The sequence below is a fragment of the Giraffa tippelskirchi genome, chromosome 14, assembly GCF_054371585.1.
Source record: "Giraffa tippelskirchi isolate mGirTip1 chromosome 14, T2T-mGirTip1v1.2.pri, whole genome shotgun sequence".
NCBI lineage: Eukaryota > Metazoa > Chordata > Mammalia > Artiodactyla > Giraffidae > Giraffa > Giraffa tippelskirchi.
In genome coordinates, this window is record NC_137288.1 from 10,223,055 (window position 1) to 10,248,380 (window position 25,326).

Sequence of the window (25,326 nt, forward strand, 5' to 3'; positions counted from 1 at the left end):
ATGGACGGAAGAGCCTGGCTGTGTAGAGTTCGTGAGTTGCCGCGAATCAGACACAACTGAGGACACAAAGATTCTATAGATTAAAACACTTTTTGGGGGTGGGGGGGAGTGAAAGGGGGGGACGTGGGCTTTTTTGTCTTATATAATAGCCAAGGGAAATCTAGTTTAAACCTAAATTCACATAGACGGGAAAGGTATAGCTCTCCGTCACCCTATTAAAAAAAAAAAAAAAAACTACTAAACTTTTCTGAAAGTTTATTTAGTAGCTTCCTTGAGCAGTTCATTGTGAAGCATTTTTTTTTTTTTCTGTGACATTGGCCTCATTAAAAAGCACGGTTTGCCTTTACTGGATAATTCTGTTCATTGGTTTCTTAGGGAACCTTGGTAATATTTGAGTTTCCTGGGGAGTATGGTCACATGACCTGGCCCTGGCCAATCGGTGCGTTCCACCTCCCTGGCCACTGTGATTGGCTCCGGGCTGGGGCAGTGCCCAATCGGGGCCCAGGGCCGGGCCTCCCGTTGGAAGCCAGGGGAAGACGAGCTGTCGTCCTGCTGGGGTAGGGGAAGGGGTGGGGCCGGGGGAGGTCAGGCTCCAGCAGTGGGAGGGGCGTGAGGCCCGCCTGCGGCAGTTGGTGACCTTCCTGCTCCCCTCAGGGCAGAGCCGCCGGCCTGAGAATGAGGGCGCTGCTGAGCCCAGGGCCTGGGATGGCCCGTTGCTGCTGTGGTCCCAGAGCTCCACCCGAGACCTGAGGGAAGCCGTCTGCCCGTGAGTCCTCTCCCGCTTGTCTGTCAGCTTGTTTGAACCATGCTGGGTTTTCTGCCCAGCTGGCTAAGGGGAGTCCCTGGAAATGCAAGGGTGTGGGTTTTGGCAGACTTCAGGGAAGACATGCCAGATGAGCCTGGGAGACTCCAGCTTAATCTGGATTCAGGAGATATCTCTTCGGGCCAGCTAGTAATTGTAGGATAAGCCTAATGAGTCTTCACAGGATGAAGAGAGTAACGTGCCAAGGTAGCAATCGATGTCCTCATTCGAGAGGATGAAGCTGGTGCTCAGAGAAGGGGGGAACTTGGCCACAGCAAGGAGGTGTGCACCCAGACAGAACCCCCAGATCCGGCCATTGGAGCTCAGGGAGGCCACTGGTGTGGCTTGTCCCTGTGGCAGGGGCCGAGGCACGCAGCCCACCCTGATTCCTGCGGGGGCCTGACTTGGGAAGTGCCATCTGGTAGCTTTGAGACTCACCAAACCAAATTGCACTGGAGAGAGGAGGGACACCTTCCTTCATCCACCCCCCACCCCCGCCGGATTCCCACATACCCTGACCCCTTTCTCCCGATTTCGGAGCCATTTCCAGAGTCCCGCTCATATGACCTCATTCGAAGTGCACTGTGGACGAGCTGCCATCTGCAGCTACTACCACAGCGGCCAAGGGCTTTAGCTCCCGACTACCTCCCTTCCTTTGGAACTTGGGGGCCCTCTACTCCCCACTTGCACACCACAGACCTTTGCTGAGGATTGTGGGGACCCTCACTCAGTTTGCAGTACGTTGTAGCCATCCCTGTCCTCTCTATACCTCCCTTGAAACTCAGCTTGTGAGCTCCTTTGGAGCAGCGTGGCCCACCTGGCTGCAACGGAAGAGACACAGCTGACAGTGAAACAACAGCTTAGATCTGAGACCCGGAAAGCTCTGTCAGAAGGGACCTCCCTCTTCACACCGTAGAGGCTGTAGGAGGCGCCAGGCTTTCGAACCAGTGCTGGGGCCAAAATGACTCCACAGCTGTTTTCCTTCCTGGGGAGGGTTCTGGCTCGAGTGGGAATGGCTCAAGTCTCCTAAGGTTCTGCAAGCCCACTGTGTGCAGATTCACGGTACACAGAGAGGAGAAGGTGGAGTCCTGCCCTGTAGGTGGTCACAGCTCACGGATGAGCCAGGCAGGCAGGCAGGCAGGGCATGAGAACACCTGAGCTGCCTTCCTGAGTGAATGGTGTGGGGGCAGAGGAAGAGAAGCCGGTCTGCTCCCTCGTGTGGTGCCCCGGGCAGGTTGTCCCCAGAGGAAACCCTTACGACGGTGAGGACTATCACTGCTGTTTCCCAAGGGGTTCCGTCGGTGCGTGTCTTCCCCGGAGCGGTCAGGCCGTCTCTCAAGTACACGGGCCATGGGCATTGCCTCTCCTTGGAACTTCCCATGTGTTTCTCTTTTTTATGGAACAGTGATTTTCTAGAGGGGTTCTGGGCCACAAGGATGTTGGGTCATTTTCTAGCCTTCTGTCATGAAGAACGCTTTCCTGGGTGTTGGGGTGGTTTGTTGTCCCAGCTCCCTTTCTTGGCTTCTTTTGGGAGCTGGTGCAACAAGACGAGCTCAGCCTCTGCCTTCTGGCTGAGATGTCACCCTTGACACAGCAATGCCTGCCTGGAGATAATGATGGCAGTTGCCAAAAGGGCTTCGTTTGGCACATGGTATCTTGAAAGGACGTACACCGTCCTTTCAGATATCAAAGGCTAGTTCAAATGACATACAAATGAGAACTCTCCAATGGAGTCTTACAGTAGTTGGAGAGTCCAAAAAACACTCCGTCAGTCATTTCACTGAGAGTCATTGATTGGGGACACCAAGAATATAGGAAGGAATGCACAAAGAAAGGATGAAATTGTGTTCAGGATCGGGGGAAGGGATGAACAGGGCGTGCTTGCCTTGAATCCAGGCTTTGTTGGGGGGGTGGGGCATAAAGATCAAACGGGTCTGAAACTACAAAGTGGTGATGGTAACACAGTATCACCAGAGTTACACAACAGTGTTCCCAAATTGCAACAATGATGAAAAAGTTTACTAATCCCAACTTAACCAACAAAAGTACAGGAAACCATACAAAAAATAAAACATCACCAGAAAGGTGGAAACAAACCAAATGCAAAGCAGTTCAGGGGAAAGGAACTCCATGTCCCCTGGGGGCAGACCGAGTTGCCAGCGTCCACGGTGAGCAGACGGGGATGGAGGCTGCAGAGCCGACCGCTCCCCTGGACGTGGTGTTTCCGGCAAGGGCTCTGGGTGTCTGTCCAGAGCGGGGGCTCGTTCTCCCTGCAGGGGTGGGTGAGTCATCGTGGGTGTCTGGGTGTTGCGCGGGAGCCAGGGCAGGCTCTCCCTGCCGAGGCGGTGACTCCTCCTCTGCCTCGGGTTCTCCTGCCAGAGCCCGAGCAGGTAGAGGTGCACGTGGAGGTGGAGGTTCTGGCTGAGGGGGTGGGACATCAGTGCCTGGGGCTGGGGGTCCTGCAGGCATGGAGATCCGATCTGCCCGGTGTGCTGGCCAGTACCCAGCTGGCCTGGTGTCTCTGCGAGGGCAAGTCTCGGTTCTCCATCTGCCCTCGGTGGATCCCTGGGTCCTGCACCTGGAGCCAGCACCTCTGTAGGGACAGGTCTGGGAAGCGGAGCCTGGTTCCAGTTGGAGGCCAGTGCTAGAGCTGGGGGAGAAGCAAAGTTTGCCCACAGGCCAGCCTTGGCATGTGCGTCTCCCGGAACAGAAAGCTTCCAAGAGATTCCCAAAGAATACCCAGTGTCGGATGTCTTTTGGGACTGAAGTGTGCAAGATGGGGGGCGGGGGGTGTGAGGCCAGCGCTTGCTGCAGGCCCAGCAGCAGCTTTCGGGGACTCGTCCCTGTGTAGCTCAGCACCCCCTCCCCACACACTCCCGTGCACCAGCCCCAGCGTCCTCACCTCTGTGCTCTGGCGTGCTGGGCTCCAGGTCCTCCTGCTGCCTCAGAGGCCGGGGTTCTCGGGACTCTGGGTCGGAGCCGGGTGTGCTGAGCTCCGTGGCAGCCTCAGACTGGGCCGCCGGGTGTATCCTGGGCGGTGTCTCGGCAGCAGGCCTTCCCCGCCTCCGCTTCTCCCCCGGTGGGGCTGATGCCTCCGTGGGCACGCTCACCTGGAGCCTGCACTGGGCCTCACGGGCGGGGGGGTGGTGCTCCGACCCCTCCCTCCGGGAGGTGGATGGGGTGTCCCCGTCCTCGGCCTCATCACGTGGGAAGCTCTGCAACGACAGTGACCGTCAGCCAGCCATGCTAGGAGTTTTCCGAGCTGGGCCTGGGCAGTGGAGCCGCTGCTTCTGCCTGCTCGAACTTCTCTTCCCAGAAGGGTCAGAGACGTGTGTCTGCTCAGATCCCCACCCGGGAGGAAAGAGTCCCACCTGAGGGTGTGAGGTCCGCCTGGGCGGCCGCCGCTGCCCGCACTCTCCCCATCCCGCCCAGCCTGCTCTCCCCTGGGGTGTGGACACAACTTGTCCGCAGGCTTCTGACCCCACATCCGCCTGGGCTTCCTTGAGGGAGACACACCCCAAGAAACCCGCATCCACACACACAGGCAAAGGACCCGGTGTTTCCGGGTGGCATGGGAGAGGCGGCCTGGTCCGTCCTGGGGCTCCCCGTGTTACCTTTCTGTTTCTCCGGGCAAAGGGCCAGAGGCCTCTCGGGGGTGTCCTGAGCCAACGTCGACAGGGTGCCCGCGCACACTGCCTGTGAGCACTCCTGAGGCCCCGGCCTCTGGGCAGGGGCAAACAGCAGAACATCCTGGCAGCCAGTGAACTGGCTGGGGGCTCCTCTCCGCTCTGGAGGCCTGGATACCCGGGCTGCGGGTTCTGTTGGGTTCTGTTGCCGGCAGGTGACATCATCTCCTGGGGTTCGTGCTGAGGTCCCTTCCCCAAAACTTCCCAAGGGAATCTCTGGGTTTCTGACTGCTCGACCACCCCCCTTAGGCCATGTGCAGGCACAGTGACACCCACACAGCCCAGCCCACAGCCCTGGGGAGGCCTGGGTTCAGCCAGGGCCTGAGCTCCGAGGACCCCACTGCTCTCAGACCAGGCTCCTTCTTCTCATAAGTGGTGTGGCCCTGGACAAGCATATGCCCCTCAGGGTTGCCCCAGTCTCTCCATCTGCAGAGTGGTGGTCATTCTCCCATCTGCTTCCTAGGTCTGTCGGCCTACGAGCAGCTCCATGCCTTTCCACCTGGGGCCGATATCACGTGGAGCTTGTGCGCTGAGACTTCAGAAAGAAAGATTCCATCCAGGGCTGACACAGCACAGAATGGGGCAGAACGAGGCCTGGATGTGCTGTGGTACCCGGGAAAAGGCACTCCCCCTCCTGACTGTTTTGAGACCCCGCATCCAAGTTGGAGGACCGAAAGGAAGACTCGAAGGTCTCCCTCTCTTATAGAAAAGAGTAGCCAACTTTCTGCTCCTCTGTTTCCATTGAGATTCTGTTCAAGTGTCCCAGCTCGGCTTCTGCGGGTGGCTGAGCTTCTAATGGCTCCCTGCGTTCTTGTCTTTTCCTCTCCAAACCTTCCGTCCTTTTCCCCCTTCTGGGGTGGAAGGGCGCTGTCATTGCTTCTACCTTCGAGGCAGATTGAGGAAAAGTCTGGACCGTCGACTCCTTTCCTCTCTTTGGTTCCGTGTCTCTCTCTGGCTGTGTCCCTCTCTTTTCCTTTCTCAGTTCCGTCTGTGTCTTCCTCTTTCTCTCTCGTGTGTGGATGGATGGATGCTAGGGATGCACATGTATATGATTAGATGAGGGTTATGTTTTAGGGATAGGTTAGAGGGAGAGAAAGGCTTTAGGTCGGAGTTGGTCATGGGGGAAGGGTCAAGGGTGGTGGTGGTGTTGTTTCTTGGAATCTGAGTGCTGTGCATTCTTCGTCTCTTTCCATATGAACCCCTTCTCAGATACACCACTTGCAAGGAGTCTCTCATGTTCTGTTTCCTATCTTTTGCATTTGTGAATGCTTAGCTTCTCTGTTGTGAAGAGGTTCCATTGGATGGAAACCCATGGGTGTACTTCGTGTACCTCTTTGCCTTACTTGAAGAGACCCATTTCGACCTCCGCCCAGCAAATGGCAAGGAGACTCTGATGTTAAGGAGCCTTTGACCTACGCTTCTTTCTAGCTATCTCATGACATCAGTCTTTAGGGTGAGGTTTTCCCCCTATATTGAGGTGGTATGAGATCAAAACCAATAGCGTTCTTCAGATGTAGCTGTCTGGTTTTCCCATGGACATTGATTGAAGAGGCTTTCTTGTTCCCATTTGGATATTCTCCCCTTCTGTGTCAGAGATGAGTTGACCATGGATGCTGGGGTTTGTTTCTGGACCCTCCACTTTATTCCATCGATCTGGATCTGTGTGTGTTGTTGTATTCCCAATAGCATACTGTCCTGCTGCTGCTGCTGCGGCTAAGTCACTTCAGTCGTGTCTGACTCTGCGTGACCCCATGGCCTGCAGCCTACCAGGCTCCTCCGTCCAGGACGTTTTCCAGGCAAGAGTACTGGAGTGGGTCGCCATTGCCTTCTCCGATACTCTCCTGAGGATCCTAGTTTGGTCGTCTAATTTCCTTTCACACAACCTTGGATGTCCGTATCGGGGCTTTTTCGTCGGATTGTATTGACAGTTTAGGCTCTTTTCTGTCTCCGTACCCCTTTTGCAATTCTTTGTTCGGTGCGAAAATGCATTGGCATTTTGGGAGGAATAGCATCGAAGCTGTGGATTGCCTTGTGGGGCTGTGACATCATTTTCCCAATAGGAATTCTTTCAAGCCCTGAGCACAGCTTCTCTTTCCAGTGATTGGTGTGGGCTTGATCTTCCTTCTTCCATCTCTCGCCATTTTGTGAGAACAGGTCCATCCTTCCCTTCTGGGTTAGATGGACTGGTGGGTATCACTTCAGTGAATGGCATTGTCAGTGGGGGTGATAATTCCCTTCTCGTTGGAAGACTTTGCTGTGAGTATTAGAAATGCAAGTGACTTCTCTTCCCCTTCCTCCCTGTCCATCTCTCAGAGCCACCGGGAAACAGAGGCCTCATCCACGGTCACACAGGCCTGAGGGGGTGCAACTAGACCGTTGTTTCTTCAGGCCCTCAGTGCTGGACATCATCCGGGATCCTCTGTGTGTGTCTTCCTCAGTCTGGTGTCCCTTCAGACCTTTCCCTAGTTTTCACAGGCTTGTTGCGTTGGTGTTCTTTGTCTGTTTGGAGACACATCCTTGATAAGCTTTGTGTTTCCACTCATTCGTCTCGCGATGTATGACCTGTCTTTTGCTTTTGTCATGAGGTCTTTCCCACAGTAGATATCTTTGATTTTGCAAAGTCCACTGTATTCTCTGGGTTTTTTTTTTTTTTTGTGGACTGGCTTTTAGTTTTGCGTGTGAAGACTCAAAGCACGTGTCCGGTTTCTGCTCATTGTTCTTCGAGATTTGTGACAAGTTTTCATGGAAAGTTTGTCTAGGGATAACTGGAAGTGAACTCGGTGTAAGGTGTCAAGTCTCCATCTCCATTCCTGTCATCCCCTGCAGTTTCCAATTCCCTGTTCCTGAGTGGTTTTAGAGACCTTGTGGGGAGTTTGGTTGCATTGGAGTTTGCATTTCCACCTTGATTCGATTCACACTGTTCTGCCCTCAGGGACACTGTCAAGGGGGAGTGAGGAGCAGCCTGCACTTCCAGCAGTGACCACACGGTGGGGCGAGTGCTGCTCTCCCCTCAGGGAGCCCCAGGCCACAGGCATCCCAGTGAGGAGCCAGCTCTGTGCTCAGCTGAAAGGAGTTAGTCTCTCAGGAGCCTCTGAGCCCTTGCCTTTGGATCACCCAGGGTGGGCATTTACTGGGACAGAAAAAATTGCCCTGAATTCCATGGACGGAAGAGCCTGGCTGTGTAGAGTTCGTGAGTTGCCGCGAATCAGACACAACTGAGGACACAAAAATTCTATAGATTAAAACACTTTTTGGAGTTGGGGGGGAGTGAAAGGGGGGGATGTGGGTTTTTTTGTCTTATATAATAGCCAAGGGAAATCTAGTTTAAACCTAAATTCACATAGACGGGAAAGGTATAGCTCTCCGTCACCCTATTAAAAAAAAAAAAAAAAACTACTAAACTTTTCTGAAAGTTTATTTAGTAGCTTCCTTGAGCAGTTCATTGTGAAGCATTTTTTTTTTTTTTCTGTGACATTGGCCTCATTAAAAAGCACGGTTTGCCTTTACTGGATAATTCTGTTCATTGGTTTCTTAGGGAACCTTGGTAATATTTGAGTTTCCTGGGGAGTATGGTCACATGACCTGGCCCTGGCCAATCGGTGCGTTCCACCTCCCTGGCCACTGTGATTGGCTCCGGGCTGGGGCAGTGCCCAATCGGGGCCCAGGGCCGGGCCTCCCGTTGGAAGCCAGGGGAAGACGAGCTGTCGTCCTGCTGGGGTAGGGGAAGGGGTGGGGCCGGGGGAGGTCAGGCTCCAGCAGTGGGAGGGGCGTGAGGCCCGCCTGCGGCAGTTGGTGACCTTCCTGCTCCCCTCAGGGCAGAGCCGCCGGCCTGAGAATGAGGGCGCTGCTGAGCCCAGGGCCTGGGATGGCCCGTTGCTGCTGTGGTCCCAGAGCTCCACCCGAGACCTGAGGGAAGCCGTCTGCCCGTGAGTCCTCTCCCGCTTGTCTGTCAGCTTGTTTGAACCATGCTGGGTTTTCTGCCCAGCTGGCTAAGGGGAGTCCCTGGAAATGCAAGGGTGTGGGTTTTGGCAGACTTCAGGGAAGACATGCCAGATGAGCCTGGGAGACTCCAGCTTAATCTGGATTCAGGAGATATCTCTTCGGGCCAGCTAGTAATTGTAGGATAAGCCTAATGAGTCTTCACAGGATGAAGAGAGTAACGTGCCAAGGTAGCAATCGATGTCCTCATTCGAGAGGATGAAGCTGGTGCTCAGAGAAGGGGGGAACTTGGCCACAGCAAGGAGGTGTGCACCCAGACAGAACCCCCAGATCCGGCCATTGGAGCTCAGGGAGGCCACTGGTGTGGCTTGTCCCTGTGGCAGGGGCCGAGGCACGCAGCCCACCCTGATTCCTGCGGGGGCCTGACTTGGGAAGTGCCATCTGGTAGTTTTGAGACTCACCAAACCAAATTGCACTGGAGAGAGGAGGGACACCTTCCTTCATCCACCCCCCACCCCCGCCGGATTCCCACATACCCTGACCCCTTTCTCCCGATTTCGGAGCCATTTCCAGAGTCCCGCTCATATGACCTCATTCGAAGTGCACTGTGGACGAGCTGCCATCTGCAGCTACTACCACAGCGGCCAAGGGCTTTAGCTCCCGACTACCTCCCTTCCTTTGGAACTTGGGGGCCCTCTACTCCCCACTTGCACACCACAGACCTTTGCTGAGGATTGTGGGGACCCTCACTCAGTTTGCAGTACGTTGTAGCCATCCCTCTCCTCTCTATACCTCCCTTGAAACTCAGCTTGTGAGCTCCTTTGGAGCAGCGTGGCCCACCTGGCTGCAACGGAAGAGACACAGCTGACAGTGAAACAACAGCTTAGATCTGAGACCCGGAAAGCTCTGTCAGAAGGGACCTCCCTCTTCACACCGTAGAGGCTGTAGGAGGCGCCAGGCTTTCGAACCAGTGCTGGGGCCAAATTGACTCCACAGCTGTTTTCCTTCCTGGGGAGGGTTCTGGCTCGAGTGGGAATGGCTCAAGTCTCCTAAGGTTCTGCAAGCCCACTGTGTGCAGATTCACGGTACACAGAGAGGAGAAGGTGGAGTCCTGCCCTGTAGGTGGTCACAGCTCACGGATGAGCCAGGCAGGCAGGCAGGCAGGGCATGAGAACACCTGAGCTGCCTTCCTGAGTGAATGGTGTGGGGGCAGAGGAAGAGAAGCCGGTCTGCTCCCTCGTGTGGTGCCCCGGGCAGGTTGTCCCCAGAGGAAACCCTTACGACGGTGAGGACTATCACTGCTGTTTCCCAAGGGGTTCCGTCGGTGCGTGTCTTCCCCGGAGCGGTCAGGCCGTCTCTCAAGTACACGGGCCATGGGCATTGCCTCTCCTTGGAACTTCCCATGTGTTTCTCTTTTTTATGGAACAGTGATTTTCTAGAGGGGTTCTGGGCCACAAGGATGTTGGGTCATTTTCTAGCCTTCTGTCATGAAGAACGCTTTCCTGGGTGTTGGGGTGGTTTGTTGTTCCAGCTCCCTTTCTTGGCTTCTTTTGGGAGCTGGTGCAACAAGACGAGCTCAGCCTCTGCCTTCTGGCTGAGATGTCACCCTTGACACAGCAATGCCTGCCTGGAGATAATGATGGCAGTTGCCAAAAGGGCTTCGTTTGGCACATGGTATCTTGAAAGGACGTACACCGTCCTTTCAGATATCAAAGGCTAGTTCAAATGACATACAAATGAGAACTCTCCAATGGAGTCTTACAGTAGTTGGAGAGTCCAAAAAACACTCCGTCAGTCATTTCACTGAGAGTCATTGATTGGGGACACCAAGAATATAGGAAGGAATGCACAAAGAAAGGATGAAATTGTGTTCAGGATCGGGGGAAGGGATGAACAGGGCGTGCTTGCCTTGAATCCAGGCTTTGTTGGGGGGGTGGGGCATAAAGATCAAACGGGTCTGAAACTACAAAGTGGTGATGGTAACACAGTATCACCAGAGTTACACAACAGTGTTCCCAAATTGCAACAATGATGAAAAAGTTTACTAATCCCAACTTAACCAACAAAAGTACAGGAAACCATACAAAAAATAAAACATCACCAGAAAGGTGGAAACAAACCAAATGCAAAGCAGTTCAGGGGAAAGGAACTCCATGTCCCCTGGGGGCAGACCGAGTTGCCAGCGTCCACGGTGAGCAGACGGGGATGGAGGCTGCAGAGCCGACCGCTCCCCTGGACGTGGTGTTTCCGGCAAGGGCTCTGGGTGTCTGTCCAGAGCGGGGGCTCGTTCTCCCTGCAGGGGTGGGTGAGTCATCGTGGGCGTCTGGGTGTTGCGCGGGAGCCAGGGCAGGCTCTCCCTGCCGAGGCGGTGACTCCTCCTCTGCCTCGGGTTCTCCTGCCAGAGCCCGAGCAGGTAGAGGTGCACGTGGAGGTGGAGGTTCTGGCTGAGGGGGTGGGACATCAGTGCCTGGGGCTGGGGGTCCTGCAGGCATGGAGATCCGATCTGCCCGGTGTGCTGGCCAGTACCCAGCTGGCCTGGTGTCTCTGCGAGGGCAAGTCTCGGTTCTCCATCTGCCCTCGGTGGATCCCTGGGTCCTGCACCTGGAGCCAGCACCTCTGTAGGGACAGGTCTGGGAAGCGGAGCCTGGTTCCAGTTGGAGGCCAGTGCTAGAGCTGGGGGAGAAGCAAAGTTTGCCCACAGGCCAGCCTTGGCATGTGCGTCTCCCGGGACAGAAAGCTTCCAAGAGATTCCCAAAGAATACCCAGCGTCGGATGTCTTTTGGGACTGAAGTGTGCAAGATGGGGGGCGGGGGGTGTGAGGCCAGCGCTTGCTGCAGGCCCAGCAGCAGCTTTCGGGGACTCGTCCCTGTGTAGCTCAGCACCCCCTCCCCACACACTCCCGTGCACCAGCCCCAGCGTCCTCACCTCTGTGCTCTGGCGTGCTGGGCTCCAGGTCCTCCTGCTGCCTCAGAGGCCGGGGTTCTCGGGACTCTGGGTCGGAGCCGGGTGTGCTGAGCTCCGTGGCAGCCTCAGACTGGGCCGCCGGGTGTATCCTGGGCGGTGTCTCGGCAGCAGGCCTTCCCCGCCTCCGCTTCTCCCCCGGTGGGGCTGATGCCTCCGTGGGCACGCTCACCTGGAGCCTGCACTGGGCCTCACGGGCGGGGGGGTGGTGCTCCGACCCCTCCCTCCGGGAGGTGGATGGGGTGTCCCCGTCCTCGGCCTCATCACGTGGGAAGCTCTGCAACGACAGTGACCGTCAGCCAGCCATGCTAGGAGTTTTCCGAGCTGGGCCTGGGCAGTGGAGCCGCTGCTTCTGCCTGCTCGAACTTCTCTTCCCAGAAGGGTCAGAGACGTGTGTCTGCTCAGATCCCCACCCGGGAGGAAAGAGTCCCACCTGAGGGTGTGAGGTCCGCCTGGGCGGCCGCCGCTGCCCGCACTCTCCCCATCCCGCCCAGCCTGCTCTCCCCTGGGGTGTGGACACAACTTGTCCGCAGGCTTCTGACCCCACATCCGCCTGGGCTTCCTTGAGGGAGACACACCCCAAGAAACCCGCATCCACACACACAGGCAAAGGACCCGGTGTTTCCGGGTGGCATGGGAGAGGCGGCCTGGTCCGTCCTGGGGCTCCCCGTGTTACCTTTCTGTTTCTCCGGGCAAAGGGCCAGAGGCCTCTCGGGGGTGTCCTGAGCCAACGTCGACAGGGTGCCCGCGCACACTGCCTGTGAGCACTCCTGAGGCCCCGGCCTCTGGGCAGGGGCAAACAGCAGAACATCCTGGCAGCCAGTGAACTGGCTGGGGGCTCCTCTCCGCTCTGGAGGCCTGGATACCCGGGCTGCGGGTTCTGTTGGGTTCTGTTGCCGGCAGGTGACATCATCTCCTGGGGTTCGTGCTGAGGTCCCTTCCCCAAAACTTCCCAAGGGAATCTCTGGGTTTCTGACTGCTCGACCACCCCCCTTAGGCCATGTGCAGGCACAGTGACACCCACACAGCCCAGCCCACAGCCCTGGGGAGGCCTGGGTTCAGCCAGGGCCTGAGCTCCGAGGACCCCACTGCTCTCAGACCAGGCTCCTTCTTCTCATAAGTGGTGTGGCCCTGGACAAGCATATGCCCCTCAGGGTTGCCCCAGTCTCTCCATCTGCAGAGTGGTGGTCATTCTCCCATCTGCTTCCTAGGTCTGTCGGCCTACGAGCAGCTCCATGCCTTTCCACCTGGGGCCGATATCACGTGGAGCTTGTGCGCTGAGACTTCAGAAAGAAAGATTCCATCCAGGGCTGACACAGCACAGAATGGGGCAGAACGAGGCCTGGATGTGCCGTGGTACCCAGGAAAAGGCACTCCCCCTCCTGACTGTTTTGAGACCCCGCATCCAAGTTGGAGGACCGAAAGGAAGACTCGAAGGTCTCCCTCTCTTATAGAAAAGAGTAGCCAACTTTCTGCTCCTCTGTTTCCATTGAGATTCTGTTCAAGTGTCCCAGCTCGGCTTCTGCGGGTGGCTGAGCTTCTAATGGCTCCCTGCGTTCTTGTCTTTTCCTCTCCAAACCTTCCGTCCTTTTCCCCCTTCTGGGGTGGAAGGGCGCTGTCATTGCTTCTACCTTCGAGGCAGATTGAGGAAAAGTCTGGACCGTCGACTCCTTTCCTCTCTTTGGTTCCGTGTCTCTCTCTGGCTGTGTCCCTCTCTTTTCCTTTCTCAGTTCCGTCTGTGTCTTCCTCTTTCTCTCTCGTGTGTGGATGGATGGATGCTAGGGATGCACATGTATATGATTAGATGAGGGTTATGTTTTAGGGATAGGTTAGAGGGAGAGAAAGGCTTTAGGTCGGAGTTGGTCATGGGGGAAGGGTCAAGGGTGGTGGTGGTGTTGTTTCTTGGAATCTGAGTGCTGTGCATTCTTCGTCTCTTTCCATATGAACCCCTTCTCAGATACACCACTTGCAAGGAGTCTCTCATGTTCTGTTTCCTATCTTTTGCATTTGTGAATGCTTAGCTTCTCTGTTGTGAAGGGGTTCCATTGGATGGAAACCCATGGGTGTACTTCGTGTACCTCTTTGCCTTACTTGAAGAGACCCATTTCGACCTCCGCCCAGCAAATGGCAAGGAGACTCTGATGTTAAGGAGCCTTTGACCTACGCTTCTTTCTAGCTATCTCATGACATCAGTCTTTAGGGTGAGGTTTTCCCCCTATATTGAGGTGGTATGAGATCAAAACCAATAGCGTTCTTCAGATGTAGCTGTCTGGTTTTCCCATGGACATTGATTGAAGAGGCTTTCTTGTTCCCATTTGGATATTCTCCCCTTCTGTGTCAGAGATGAGTTGACCATGGATGCTGGGGTTTGTTTCTGGACCCTCCACTTTATTCCATCGATCTGGATCTGTGTGTGTTGTTGTATTCCCAATAGCATACTGTCCTGCTGCTGCTGCTGCGGCTAAGTCACTTCAGTCGTGTCTGACTCTGCGTGACCCCATGGCCTGCAGCCTACCAGGCTCCTCCGTCCAGGACGTTTTCCAGGCAAGAGTACTGGAGTGGGTCGCCATTGCCTTCTCCGATACTCTCCTGAGGATCCTAGTTTGGTCGTCTAATTTCCTTTCACACAACCTTGGATGTCCGTATCGGGGCTTTTTCGTCGGATTGTATTGACAGTTTAGGCTCTTTTCTGTCTCCGTACCCCTTTTGCAATTCTTTGTTCGGTGCGAAAATGCATTGGCATTTTGGGAGGAATAGCATCGAAGCTGTGGATTGCCTTGTGGGGCTGTGACATCATTTTCCCAATAGGAATTCTTTCAAGCCCTGAGCACAGCTTCTCTTTCCAGTGATTGGTGTGGGCTTGATCTTCCTTCTTCCATCTCTCGCCGTTTTGTGAGAACAGGTCCATCCTTCCCTTCTGGGTTAGATGGACTGGTGGGTATCACTTCAGTGAATGGCATTGTCAGTGGGGGTGATAATTCCCTTCTCGTTGGAAGACTTTGCTGTGAGTATTAGAAATGCAAGTGACTTCTCTTCCCCTTCCTCCCTGTCCATCTCTCAGAGCCACCGGGAAACAGAGGCCTCATCCACGGTCACACAGGCCTGAGGGGGTGCAACTAGACCGTTGTTTCTTCAGGCCCTCAGTGCTGGACATCATCCGGGATCCTCTGTGTGTGTCTTCCTCAGTCTGGTGTCCCTTCAGACCTTTCCCTAGTTTTCACAGGCTTGTTGCGTTGGTGTTCTTTGTCTGTTTGGAGACACATCCTTGATAAGCTTTGTGTTTCCACTCATTCGTCTCGCGATGTATGACCTGTCTTTTGCTTTTGTCATGAGGTCTTTCCCACAGTAGATATCTTTGATTTTGCAAAGTCCACTGTATTCTCTGGGTTTTTTTTTTTTTTGTGGACTGGCTTTTAGTTTTGCGTGTGAAGACTCAAAGCACGTGTCCGGTTTCTGCTCATTGTTCTTCGAGATTTGTGACAAGTTTTCATGGAAAGTTTGTCTAGGGATAACTGGAAGTGAACTCGGTGTAAGGTGTCAAGTCTCCATCTCCATTCCTGTCATCCCCTGCAGTTTCCAATTCCCTGTTCCTGAGTGGTTTTAGAGACCTTGTGGGGAGTTTGGTTGCATTGGAGTTTGCATTTCCACCTTGATTCGATTCACACTGTTCTGCCCTCAGGGACACTGTCAAGGGGGAGTGAGGAGCAGCCTGCACTTCCAGCAGTGACCACACGGTGGGGCGAGTGCTGCTCTCCCCTCAGGGAGCCCCAGGCCACAGGCATCCCAGTGAGGAGCCAGCTCTGTGCTCAGCTGAAAGGAGTTAGTCTCTCAGGAGCCTCTGAGCCCTTGCCTTTGGATCACCCAGGGTGGGCATTTACTGGGACAGAAAAAATTGCCCTGAATTCCATGGACGGAAGAGCCTGGCTGTGTAGAGTTCGTGAGTTGCCGCGAATCAGACACAACTGAGGACACAAAAATTCTATAGATTAAAACACTTTTTGGGGGTGGGGGGGAGTGAAAGGGGGGGATGTGGGTTTTTTTGTCTTATATAATAGCCAAGGGAAATCTAGTTTAAACCTAAATTCACATAGACGGGAAAGGTATAGCTCTCCGTCACCCTATTAAAAAAAAAAAAAAAAAAACTACTAAACTTTTCTGAAAGTTTATTTAGTAGCTTCCTTGAGCAGTTCATTGTGAAGCATTTTTTTTTTTTTTCTGTGACATTGGCCTCATTAAAAAGCACGGTTTGCCTTTACTGGATAATTCTGTTCATTGGTTTCTTAGGGAACCTTGGTAATATTTGAGTTTCCTGGGGAGTATGGTCACATGACCTGGCCCTGGCCAATCGGTGCGTTCCACCTCCCTGGCCACTGTGATTGGCTCCGGGCTGGGGCAGTGCCCAATCGGGGCCCAGGGCCGGGCCTCCCGTTGGAAGCCAGGGGAAGACGAGCTGTTGTCCTGCTGGGGTAGGGGAAGGGGTGGGGCCGGGGGAGGTCAGGCTCCAGCAGTGGGAGGGGCGTGAGGCCCGCCTGCGGCAGTTGGTGACCTTCCTGCTCCCCTCAGGGCAGAGCCGCCGGCCTGAGAATGAGGGCGCTGCTGAGCCCAGGGCCTGGGATGGCCCGTTGCTGCTGTGGTCCCAGAGCTCCACCCGAGACCTGAGGGAAGCCGTCTGCCCGTGAGTCCTCTCCCGCTTGTCTGTCAGCTTGTTTGAACCATGCTGGGTTTTCTGCCCAGCTGGCTAAGGGGAGTCCCTGGAAATGCAAGGGTGTGGGTTTTGGCAGACTTCAGGGAAGACATGCCAGATGAGCCTGGGAGACTCCAGCTTAATCTGGATTCAGGAGATATCTCTTCGGGCCAGCTAGTAATTGTAGGATAAGCCTAATGAGTCTTCACAGGATGAAGAGAGTAACGTGCCAAGGTAGCAATCGATGTCCTCATTCGAGAGGATGAAGCTGGTGCTCAGAGAAGGGGGGAACTTGGCCACAGCAAGGAGGTGTGCACCCAGACAGAACCCCCAGATCCGGCCATTGGAGCTCAGGGAGGCCACTGGTGTGGCTTGTCCCTGTGGCAGGGGCCGAGGCACGCAGCCCACCCTGATTCCTGCGGGGGCCTGACTTGGGAAGTGCCATCTGGTAGTTTTGAGACTCACCAAACCAAATTGCACTGGAGAGAGGAGGGACACCTTCCTTCATCCACCCCCCACCCCCGCCGGATTCCCACATACCCTGACCCCTTTCTCCCGATTTCGGAGCCATTTCCAGAGTCCCGCTCATATGACCTCATTCGAAGTGCACTGTGGACGAGCTGCCATCTGCAGCTACTACCACAGCGGCCAAGGGCTTTAGCTCCCGACTACCTCCCTTCCTTTGGAACTTGGGGGCCCTCTACTCCCCACTTGCACACCACAGACCTTTGCTGAGGATTGTGGGGACCCTCACTCAGTTTGCAGTACGTTGTAGCCATCCCTCTCCTCTCTATACCTCCCTTGAAACTCAGCTTGTGAGCTCCTTTGGAGCAGCGTGGCCCACCTGGCTGCAACGGAAGAGACACAGCTGACAGTGAAACAACAGCTTAGATCTGAGACCCGGAAAGCTCTGTCAGAAGGGACCTCCCTCTTCACACCGTAGAGGCTGTAGGAGGCGCCAGGCTTTCGAACCAGTGCTGGGGCCAAATTGACTCCACAGCTGTTTTCCTTCCTGGGGAGGGTTCTGGCTCGAGTGGGAATGGCTCAAGTCTCCTAAGGTTCTGCAAGCCCACTGTGTGCAGATTCACGGTACACAGAGAGGAGAAGGTGGAGTCCTGCCCTGTAGGTGGTCACAGCTCACGGATGAGCCAGGCAGGCAGGCAGGCAGGGCATGAGAACACCTGAGCTGCCTTCATGAGTGAATGGTGTGGGGGCAGAGGAAGAGAAGCCGGTCTGCTCCCTCGTGTGGTGCCCCGGGCAGGTTGTCCCCAGAGGAAACCCTTACGACGGTGAGGACTATCACTGCTGTTTCCCAAGGGGTTCCGTCGGTGCGTGTCTTCCCCGGAGCGGTCAGGCCGTCTCTCAAGTACACGGGCCATGGGCATTGCCTCTCCTTGGAACTTCCCATGTGTTTCTCTTTTTTATGGAACAGTGATTTTCTAGAGGGGTTCTGGGCCACAAGGATGTTGGGTCATTTTCTAGCCTTCTGTCATGAAGAACGCTTTCCTGGGTGTTGGGGTGGTTTGTTGTTCCAGCTCCCTTTCTTGGCTTCTTTTGGGAGCTGGTGCAACAAGACGAGCTCAGCCTCTGCCTTCTGGCTGAGATGTCACCCTTGACACAGCAATGCCTGCCTGGAGATAATGATGGCAGTTGCCAAAAGGGCTTCGTTTGGCACATGGTATCTTGAAAGGACGTACACCGTCCTTTCAGATATCAAAGGCTAGTTCAAATGACATACAAATGAGAACTCTCCAATGGAGTCTTACAGTAGTTGGAGAGTCCAAAAAACACTCCGTCAGTCATTTCACTGAGAGTCATTGATTGGGGACACCAAGAATATAGGAAGGAATGCACAAAGAAAGGATGAAATTGTGTTCAGGATCGGGGGAAGGGATGAACAGGGCGTGCTTGCCTTGAATCCAGGCTTTGTTGGGGGGGTGGGGCATAAAGATCAAACGGGTCTGAAACTACAAAGTGGTGATGGTAACACAGTATCACCAGAGTTACACAACAGTGTTCCCAAATTGCAACAATGATGAAAAAGTTTACTAATCCCAACTTAACCAACAAAAGTACAGGAAACCATACAAAAAATAAAACATCACCAGAAAGGTGGAAACAAACCAAATGCAAAGCAGTTCAGGGGAAAGGAACTCCATGTCCCCTGGGGGCAGACCGAGTTGCCAGCGTCCACGGTGAGCAGACGGGGATGGAGGCTGCAGAGCCGACCGCTCCCCTGGACGTGGTGTTTCCGGCAAGGGCTCTGGGTGTCTGTCCAGAGCGGGGGCTCGTTCTCCCTGCAGGGGTGGGTGAGTCATCGTGGGCGTCTGGGTGTTGCGCGGGAGCCAGGGCAGGCTCTCCCTGCCGAGGCGGTGACTCCTCCTCTGCCTCGGGTTCTCCTGCCAGAGCCCGAGCAGGTAGAGGTGCACGTGGAGGTGGAGGTTCTGGCTGAGGGGGTGGGACATCAGTGCCTGGGGCTGGGGGTCCTGCAGGCATGGAGATCCGATCTGCCCGGTGTGCTGGCCAGTACCCAGCTGGCCTGGTGTCTCTGCGAGGGCAAGTCTCGGTTCTCCATCTGCCCTCGGTGGATCCCTGGGTCCTGCACCTGGAGCCAGCACCTCTGTAGGGACAGGTCTGGGAAGCGGAGCCTGGTTCCAGTTGGAGGCCAGTGCTAGAGCTGGGGGAGAAGCAAAGTTTGCCCACAGGCCAGCCTTGGCATGTGCGTCTCCCGGGACAGAAAGCTTCCAAGAGATTCCCAAAGAATACCCAGCGTCGGATGTCTTTTGGGACTGAAGTGTGCAAGATGGGGGGCGGGGGGTGTGAGGCCAGCGCTTGCTGCAGGCCCAGCAGCAGCTTTCGGGGACTCGTCCCTGTGTAGCTCAGCACCCCCTCCCCACACACTCCCGTGCACCAGCCCCAGCGTCCTCACCTCTGTGCTCTGGCGTGCTGGGCTCCAGGTCCTCCTGCTGCCTCAGAGGCCGGGGTTCTCGGGACTCTGGGTCGGAGCCGGGTGTGCTGAGCTCCGTGGCAGCCTCAGACTGGGCCGCCGGGTGTATCCTGGGCGGTGTCTCGGCAGCAGGCCTTCCCCGCCTCCGCTTCTCCCCCGGTGGGGCTGATGCCTCCGTGGGCACGCTCACCTGGAGCCTGCACTGGGCCTCACGGGCGGGGGGGTGGTGCTCCGACCCCTCCCTCCGGGAGGTGGATGGGGTGTCCCCGTCCTCGGCCTCATCACGTGGGAAGCTCTGCAACGACAGTGACCGTCAGCCAGCCATGCTAGGAGTTTTCCGAGCTGGGCCTGGGCAGTGGAGCCGCTGCTTCTGCCTGCTCGAACTTCTCTTCCCAGAAGGGTCAGAGACGTGTGTCTGCTCAGATCCCCACCCGGGAGGAAAGAGTCCCACCTGAGGGTGTGAGGTCCGCCTGGGCGGCCGCCGCTGCCCGCACTCTCCCCATCCCGCCCAGCCTGCTCTCCCCTGGGGTGTGGACACAACTTGTCCGCAGGCTTCTGACCCCACATCCGCCTGGGCTTCCTTGAGGGAGACACACCCCAAGAAACCCGCATCCACACACACAGGCAAAGGACCCGGTGTTTCCGGGTGGCATGGGAGAGGCGGCCTGGTCCGTCCTGGGGCTCCCCGTGTTACCTTTCTGTTTCTCCGGGCAAAGGGCCAGAGGCCTCTCGGGGGTGTCCTGAGCCAACGTCGACAGGGTGCCCGCGCACACTGCCTGTGAGCACTCCTGAGGCCCCGGCCTCTGGGCAGGGGCAAACAGCAGAACATCCTGGCAGCCAGTGAACTGGCTGGGGGCTCCTCTCCGCTCTGGAGGCCTGGATACCCGGGCTGCGGGTTCTGTTGGGTTCTGTTGCCGGCAGGTGACATCATCTCCTGGGGTTCGTGCTGAGGTCCCTTCCCCAAAACTTCCCAAGGGAATCTCTGGGTTTCTGACTGCTCGACCACCCCCCTTAGGCCATGTGCAGGCACAGTGACACCCACACAGCCCAGCCCACAGCCCTGGGGAGGCCTGGGTTCAGCCAGGGCCTGAGCTCCGAGGACCCCACTGCTCTCAGACCAGGCTCCTTCTTCTCATAAGTGGTGTGGCCCTGGACAAGCATATGCCCCTCAGGGTTGCCCCAGTCTCTCCATCTGCAGAGTGGTGGTCATTCTCCCATCTGCTTCCTAGGTCTGTCGGCCTACGAGCAGCTCCATGCCTTTCCACCTGGGGCCGATATCACGTGGAGCTTGTGCGCTGAGACTTCAGAAAGAAAGATTCCATCCAGGGCTGACACAGCACAGAATGGGGCAGAACGAGGCCTGGATGTGCCGTGGTACCCAGGAAAAGGCACTCCCCCTCCTGACTGTTTTGAGACCCCGCATCCAAGTTGGAGGACCGAAAGGAAGACTCGAAGGTCTCCCTCTCTTATAGAAAAGAGTAGCCAACTTTCTGCTCCTCTGTTTCCATTGAGATTCTGTTCAAGTGTCCCAGCTCGGCTTCTGCGGGTGGCTGAGCTTCTAATGGCTCCCTGCGTTCTTGTCTTTTCCTCTCCAAACCTTCCGTCCTTTTCCCCCTTCTGGGGTGGAAGGGCGCTGTCATTGCTTCTACCTTCGAGGCAGATTGAGGAAAAGTCTGGACCGTCGACTCCTTTCCTCTCTTTGGTTCCGTGTCTCTCTCTGGCTGTGTCCCTCTCTTTTCCTTTCTCAGTTCCGTCTGTGTCTTCCTCTTTCTCTCTCGTGTGTGGATGGATGGATGCTAGGGATGCACATGTATATGATTAGATGAGGGTTATGTTTTAGGGATAGGTTAGAGGGAGAGAAAGGCTTTAGGTCGGAGTTGGTCATGGGGGAAGGGTCAAGGGTGGTGGTGGTGTTGTTTCTTGGAATCTGAGTGCTGTGCATTCTTCGTCTCTTTCCATATGAACCCCTTCTCAGATACACCACTTGCAAGGAGTCTCTCATGTTCTGTTTCCTATCTTTTGCATTTGTGAATGCTTAGCTTCTCTGTTGTGAAGAGGTTCCATTGGATGGAAACCCATGGGTGTACTTCGTGTACCTCTTTGCCTTACTTGAAGAGACCCATTTCGACCTCCGCCCAGCAAATGGCAAGGAGACTCTGATGTTAAGGAGCCTTTGACCTACGCTTCTTTCTAGCTATCTCATGACATCAGTCTTTAGGGTGAGGTTTTCCCCCTATATTGAGGTGGTATGAGATCAAAACCAATAGCGTTCTTCAGATGTAGCTGTCTGGTTTTCCCATGGACATTGATTGAAGAGGCTTTCTTGTTCCCATTTGGATATTCTCCCCTTCTGTGTCAGAGATGAGTTGACCATGGATGCTGGGGTTTGTTTCTGGACCCTCCACTTTATTCCATCGATCTGGATCTGTGTGTGTTGTTGTATTCCCAATAGCATACTGTCCTGCTGCTGCTGCTGCGGCTAAGTCACTTCAGTCGTGTCTGACTCTGCGTGACCCCATGGCCTGCAGCCTACCAGGCTCCTCCGTCCAGGACGTTTTCCAGGCAAGAGTACTGGAGTGGGTCGCCATTGCCTTCTCCGATACTCTCCTGAGGATCCTAGTTTGGTCGTCTAATTTCCTTTCACACAACCTTGGATGTCCGTATCGGGGCTTTTTCGTCGGATTGTATTGACAGTTTAGGCTCTTTTCTGTCTCCGTACCCCTTTTGCAATTCTTTGTTCGGTGCGAAAATGCATTGGCATTTTGGGAGGAATAGCATCGAAGCTGTGGATTGCCTTGTGGGGCTGTGACATCATTTTCCCAATAGGAATTCTTTCAAGCCCTGAGCACAGCTTCTCTTTCCAGTGATTGGTGTGGGCTTGATCTTCCTTCTTCCATCTCTCGCCGTTTTGTGAGAACAGGTCCATCCTTCCCTTCTGGGTTAGATGGACTGGTGGGTATCACTTCAGTGAATGGCATTGTCAGTGGGGGTGATAATTCCCTTCTCGTTGGAAGACTTTGCTGTGAGTATTAGAAATGCAAGTGACTTCTCTTCCCCTTCCTCCCTGTCCATCTCTCAGAGCCACCGGGAAACAGAGGCCTCATCCACGGTCACACAGGCCTGAGGGGGTGCAACTAGACCGTTGTTTCTTCAGGCCCTCAGTGCTGGACATCATCCGGGATCCTCTGTGTGTGTCTTCCTCAGTCTGGTGTCCCTTCAGACCTTTCCCTAGTTTTCACAGGCTTGTTGCGTTGGTGTTCTTTGTCTGTTTGGAGACACATCCTTGATAAGCTTTGTGTTTCCACTCATTCGTCTCGCGATGTATGACCTGTCTTTTGCTTTTGTCATGAGGTCTTTCCCACAGTAGATATCTTTGATTTTGCAAAGTCCACTGTATTCTCTGGGTTTTTTTTTTTTTTGTGGACTGGCTTTTAGTTTTGCGTGTGAAGACTCAAAGCACGTGTCCGGTTTCTGCTCATTGTTCTTCGAGATTTGTGACAAGTTTTCATGGAAAGTTTGTCTAGGGATAACTGGAAGTGAACTCGGTGTAAGGTGTCAAGTCTCCATCTCCATTCCTGTCATCCCCTGCAGTTTCCAATTCCCTGTTCCTGAGTGGTTTTAGAGACCTTGTGGGGAGTTTGGTTGCATTGGAGTTTGCATTTCCACCTTGATTCGATTCACACTGTTCTGCCCTCAGGGACACTGTCAAGGGGGAGTGAGGAGCAGCCTGCACTTCCAGCAGTGACCACACGGTGGGGCGAGTGCTGCTCTCCCCTCAGGGAGCCCCAGGCCACAGGCATCCCAGTGAGGAGCCAGCTCTGTGCTCAGCTGAAAGGAGTTAGTCTCTCAGGAGCCTCTGAGCCCTTGCCTTTGGATCACCCAGGGTGGGCATTTACTGGGACAGAAAAAATTGCCCTGAATTCCATGGACGGAAGAGCCTGGCTGTGTAGAGTTCGTGAGTTGCCGCGAATCAGACACAACTGAGGACACAAAAATTCTATAGATTAAAACACTTTTTGGGGGTGGGGGGGAGTGAAAGGGGGGGATGTGGGTTTTTTTGTCTTATATAATAGCCAAGGGAAATCTAGTTTAAACCTAAATTCACATAGACGGGAAAGGTATAGCTCTCCGTCACCCTATTAAAAAAAAAAAAAAAAAAACTACTAAACTTTTCTGAAAGTTTATTTAGTAGCTTCCTTGAGCAGTTCATTGTGAAGCATTTTTTTTTTTTTTCTGTGACATTGGCCTCATTAAAAAGCACGGTTTGCCTTTACTGGATAATTCTGTTCATTGGTTTCTTAGGGAACCTTGGTAATATTTGAGTTTCCTGGGGAGTATGGTCACATGACCTGGCCCTGGCCAATCGGTGCGTTCCACCTCCCTGGCCACTGTGATTGGCTCCGGGCTGGGGCAGTGCCCAATCGGGGCCCAGGGCCTGGCCTCCCGTTGGAAGCCAGGGGAAGACGAGCTGTCGTCCTGCTGGGGTAGGGGAAGGGGTGGGGCCGGGGGAGGTCAGGCTCCAGCAGTGGGAGGGGCGTGAGGCCCGCCTGCGGCAGTTGGTGACCTTCCTGCTCCCCTCAGGGCAGAGCCGCCGGCCTGAGAATGAGGGCGCTGCTGAGCCCAGGGCCTGGGATGGCCCGTTGCTGCTGTGGTCCCAGAGCTCCACCCGAGACCTGAGGGAAGCCGTCTGCCCGTGAGTCCTCTCCCGCTTGTCTGTCAGCTTGTTTGAACCATGCTGGGTTTTCTGCCCAGCTGGCTAAGGGGAGTCCCTGGAAATGCAAGGGTGTGGGTTTTGGCAGACTTCAGGGAAGACATGCCAGATGAGCCTGGGAGACTCCAGCTTAATCTGGATTCAGGAGATATCTCTTCGGGCCAGCTAGTAATTGTAGGATAAGCCTAATGAGTCTTCACAGGATGAAGAGAGTAACGTGCCAAGGTAGCAATCGATGTCCTCATTCGAGAGGATGAAGCTGGTGCTCAGAGAAGGGGGGAACTTGGCCACAGCAAGGAGGTGTGCACCCAGACAGAACCCCCAGATCCGGCCATTGGAGCTCAGGGAGGCCACTGGTGTGGCTTGTCCCTGTGGCAGGGGCCGAGGCACGCAGCCCACCCTGATTCCTGCGGGGGCCTGACTTGGGAAGTGCCATCTGGTAGCTTTGAGACTCACCAAACCAAATTGCACTGGAGAGAGGAGGGACACCTTCCTTCATCCACCCCCCACCCCCGCCGGATTCCCACATACCCTGACCCCTTTCTCCCGATTTCGGAGCCATTTCCAGAGTCCCGCTCATATGACCTCATTCGAAGTGCACTGTGGACGAGCTGCCATCTGCAGCTACTACCACAGCGGCCAAGGGCTTTAGCTCCCGACTACCTCCCTTCCTTTGGAACTTGGGGGCCCTCTACTCCCCACTTGCACACCACAGACCTTTGCTGAGGATTGTGGGGACCCTCACTCAGTTTGCAGTACGTTGTAGCCATCCCTGTCCTCTCTATACCTCCCTTGAAACTCAGCTTGTGAGCTCCTTTGGAGCAGCGTGGCCCACCTGGCTGCAACGGAAGAGACACAGCTGACAGTGAAACAACAGCTTAGATCTGAGACCCGGAAAGCTCTGTCAGAAGGGACCTCCCTCTTCACACCGTAGAGGCTGTAGGAGGCGCCAGGCTTTCGAACCAGTGCTGGGGCCAAAATGACTCCACAGCTGTTTTCCTTCCTGGGGAGGGTTCTGGCTCGAGTGGGAATGGCTCAAGTCTCCTAAGGTTCTGCAAGCCCACTGTGTGCAGATTCACGGTACACAGAGAGGAGAAGGTGGAGTCCTGCCCTGTAGGTGGTCACAGCTCACGGATGAGCCAGGCAGGCAGGCAGGCAGGGCATGAGAACACCTGAGCTGCCTTCATGAGTGAATGGTGTGGGGGCAGAGGAAGAGAAGCCGGTCTGCTCCCTCGTGTGGTGCCCCGGGCAGGTTGTCCCCAGAGGAAACCCTTACGACGGTGAGGACTATCACTGCTGTTTCCCAAGGGGTTCCGTCGGTGCGTGTCTTCCCCGGAGCGGTCAGGCCGTCTCTCAAGTACACGGGCCATGGGCATTGCCTCTCCTTGGAACTTCCCATGTGTTTCTCTTTTTTATGGAACAGTGATTTTCTAGAGGGGTTCTGGGCCACAAGGATGTTGGGTCATTTTCTAGCCTTCTGTCATGAAGAACGCTTTCCTGGGTGTTGGGGTGGTTTGTTGTTCCAGCTCCCTTTCTTGGCTTCTTTTGGGAGCTGGTGCAACAAGACGAGCTCAGCCTCTGCCTTCTGGCTGAGAT

The 25,326-nt window shown here is 55.1% G+C and overlaps 3 protein-coding genes and 1 long non-coding RNA gene across 4 annotated transcripts in view; 1 reads left to right on the plus strand and 3 right to left on the minus strand.

Annotated features, from left to right (window-relative positions):
• Positions 1-25,326, plus strand: part of LOC145534149 (uncharacterized) — a 541,812-nt gene that overhangs the window by 60,513 nt on the left and 455,973 nt on the right. The window contains exons 9-12 of the long non-coding RNA XR_014074275.1: positions 655-766; positions 8,303-8,414; positions 15,952-16,063; positions 23,601-23,712. This is a non-coding gene — a long non-coding RNA (uncharacterized LOC145534149). The remainder of the gene's footprint in view (positions 1-654; positions 767-8,302; positions 8,415-15,951; positions 16,064-23,600; positions 23,713-25,326) is intronic.
• On the minus strand, positions 2,800-7,875 carry LOC145534004 (uncharacterized). The gene is made up of 3 exons (XM_081561367.1): positions 4,417-7,875; positions 3,705-4,017; positions 2,800-3,452 (listed from the first exon to the last, which is right to left on the minus strand). Exons 1-3 carry the CDS (start codon positions 4,651-4,653, stop codon positions 2,824-2,826), a joined length of 1,179 nt encoding a protein of 392 aa, XP_081417493.1. The 5' UTR covers positions 4,654-7,875; the 3' UTR covers positions 2,800-2,823.
• Positions 10,448-15,524, minus strand: LOC145533958 (uncharacterized). Its single transcript, XM_081561311.1, has 3 exons — positions 12,065-15,524; positions 11,353-11,665; positions 10,448-11,100 (listed from the first exon to the last, which is right to left on the minus strand). Exons 1-3 carry the CDS (start codon positions 12,299-12,301, stop codon positions 10,472-10,474), a joined length of 1,179 nt encoding a protein of 392 aa, XP_081417437.1. The 5' UTR covers positions 12,302-15,524; the 3' UTR covers positions 10,448-10,471.
• Positions 18,089-23,173, minus strand: LOC145533968 (uncharacterized). The gene is made up of 3 exons (XM_081561322.1): positions 19,714-23,173; positions 19,002-19,314; positions 18,089-18,749 (listed from the first exon to the last, which is right to left on the minus strand). Exons 1-3 carry the CDS (start codon positions 19,948-19,950, stop codon positions 18,121-18,123), a joined length of 1,179 nt encoding a protein of 392 aa, XP_081417448.1. The 5' UTR covers positions 19,951-23,173; the 3' UTR covers positions 18,089-18,120.

What these genes read in the sequence shown, in the direction of transcription:
- LOC145534004 (XM_081561367.1), bottom strand. Translation starts at nt 4,653, where the DNA reads ATGATGTCACCTGCCGGCAACAGAACCCAACAGAACCCGCAGCCCGGG. An exon ending in TTGCCCGGAGAAACAGAAAG is followed by an intron (nt 4,018 to 4,416) that starts GTAACACGGGGA and finishes CTGTCGTTGCAG; the next exon opens with AGCTTCCCACGTGATGAGGC. An exon ending in CAGCACGCCAGAGCACAGAG is followed by an intron (nt 3,453 to 3,704) that starts GTGAGGACGCTG and finishes CTTCTCCCCCAG; the next exon opens with CTCTAGCACTGGCCTCCAAC.
- LOC145533958 (XM_081561311.1), bottom strand. Translation starts at nt 12,301, where the DNA reads ATGATGTCACCTGCCGGCAACAGAACCCAACAGAACCCGCAGCCCGGG. An exon ending in TTGCCCGGAGAAACAGAAAG is followed by an intron (nt 11,666 to 12,064) that starts GTAACACGGGGA and finishes CTGTCGTTGCAG; the next exon opens with AGCTTCCCACGTGATGAGGC. An exon ending in CAGCACGCCAGAGCACAGAG is followed by an intron (nt 11,101 to 11,352) that starts GTGAGGACGCTG and finishes CTTCTCCCCCAG; the next exon opens with CTCTAGCACTGGCCTCCAAC.
- LOC145533968 (XM_081561322.1), bottom strand. Translation starts at nt 19,950, where the DNA reads ATGATGTCACCTGCCGGCAACAGAACCCAACAGAACCCGCAGCCCGGG. An exon ending in TTGCCCGGAGAAACAGAAAG is followed by an intron (nt 19,315 to 19,713) that starts GTAACACGGGGA and finishes CTGTCGTTGCAG; the next exon opens with AGCTTCCCACGTGATGAGGC. An exon ending in CAGCACGCCAGAGCACAGAG is followed by an intron (nt 18,750 to 19,001) that starts GTGAGGACGCTG and finishes CTTCTCCCCCAG; the next exon opens with CTCTAGCACTGGCCTCCAAC.